Here is a 1368-nt window from a genome sequence, read left to right as displayed (position 1 = left end):
CTTTGGCGGAGGATGCTATCCAGGTTCCTGAAGGTTATGGGCGCCACCATTTTATTTTTTTTTTTAAACAGTGTCATGTATGGCAATATGACAATAACAATTGCATTAATGCCAAAAAGAGGGCCCAACACTTTCACAAGTGGAGCAGTACAGCTATCGCCATAGTGCTCTGCTTGATTTATGCATATAAATAGCTTTATTATATTCATGCAGGGAGTATTACAGATTATATGGACACTGCAATGTAAGTAGAAACAAGAAAACGACAAAACGTCTTCAGTCTGCTTCATCACTTGCAAAGAGATGTAAAAAGAACAGCACAACCAACGGATATAGTGTAACAGATACAATAAAGTGGCCGCCATTTTTAAAGTGTAATTCCCGCCCTTAAGAGCTGTAGTATCGCGGACCGTCGATAGGAGGTGAGGAACCGTGCTAGCATGATTTATAAGTGGTGGTAAGAATCAGGCTCGGTAGGGTTAACTGATGCAAGCTCGGTCTGAACTCTGCACGGATCGGTTTCAGAGGGCTAGTGTAACTAGGGCGAGAGTTGGAGTTCATATTCCCATACATACCTGGAGTAAAACCGTCACTGAATAGAAAGAACCTAAAGGCTTGGTCAGTTGGCATTCCTATCAACAGATTAATCACTTTATCTCAAGCAGCCACAGATGCTGTACATTTTGGAGTTTATAAGATAAAACAAGCATCTAACAGAAGAAAAGGTGAAAGGGTATAAAAGATGCAAACCCCCTATCTACTTTCTGTTACCTGTCTGCGCAGCGGGATGCTTTTGGCCAGCTTGTGGACAGCCAGCTGGCCGTTGAAGTCGCTCTTCTTTGAGGTGACTCGGATTTTGAGGATTATTACGATGGTGATCATGAAGGCGATCAGAAAGAAGCCAACGCAGTAGATGACCACCTCCAGGTAGGTGCTGCTGGCTGGGGGGTACGGGGTGATAGCTAGATGTGGAGCAGGAGGCGGAGGAGGAAGGTAGGCCGTTATGAATGAACTAAAGCTTCATGTCAGGAAAACATCAGGCTCAAAGCAAGGCAGAAGAAATGCTCTTACACATGAATTTAAAAAAGTTCCAATGTGTAAAAGTCAGACCCTTTGACCTGCATAGGGGAGGAACCCAGTAAATGCCACATGGACCCTCAATTCAGTAAATTTAGTCCAGAATCAGAACAAGTAGAATTGGATTTAATTTGATCAGGTTTATGCAGCGTATGGACAGAAACTTGTGCCATCAGAAACTGAATTTGCATTCAGTAATTTGAAATTAAATGCACTGGTTTAAAATGTTAATATCACTAAACCGAAAGCAATTTGAACAGTTCCAAACTGAATTCAGTTGCTTTAAAATGT

General features: G+C 42.1%; 1 protein-coding gene across 4 annotated transcripts in view; it reads right to left on the bottom strand.

The window, feature by feature from the left end:
• Nucleotides 1–1368, bottom strand: part of LOC107081801 (fibroblast growth factor receptor 1-A-like) — a 59287-nt gene that overhangs the window by 13640 nt on the left and 44279 nt on the right. For 2 of the 4 annotated variants that reach the window (XM_015370049.1, XM_015370050.1), the window contains exon 9: nt 772–962. In XM_015370049.1, the coding sequence (XP_015225535.1) occupies nt 772–962 (191 nt within the window). Of the gene's footprint in view, nt 1–765; nt 963–1368 lie in introns of all 4 variants that reach the window. The other 2 variants (XM_015370047.1, XM_015370048.1) reach the window with 1 other exon arrangement.

Source organism: Cyprinodon variegatus, unplaced genomic scaffold, assembly GCF_000732505.1.
Source record: "Cyprinodon variegatus isolate N-32 unplaced genomic scaffold, C_variegatus-1.0 Scaffold41, whole genome shotgun sequence".
Lineage (NCBI taxonomy): Eukaryota > Metazoa > Chordata > Actinopteri > Cyprinodontiformes > Cyprinodontidae > Cyprinodon > Cyprinodon variegatus.
The sequence above is the reverse complement of the archived record's forward strand: the minus strand, read 5'-3'. Positions and strand labels throughout refer to the sequence as shown.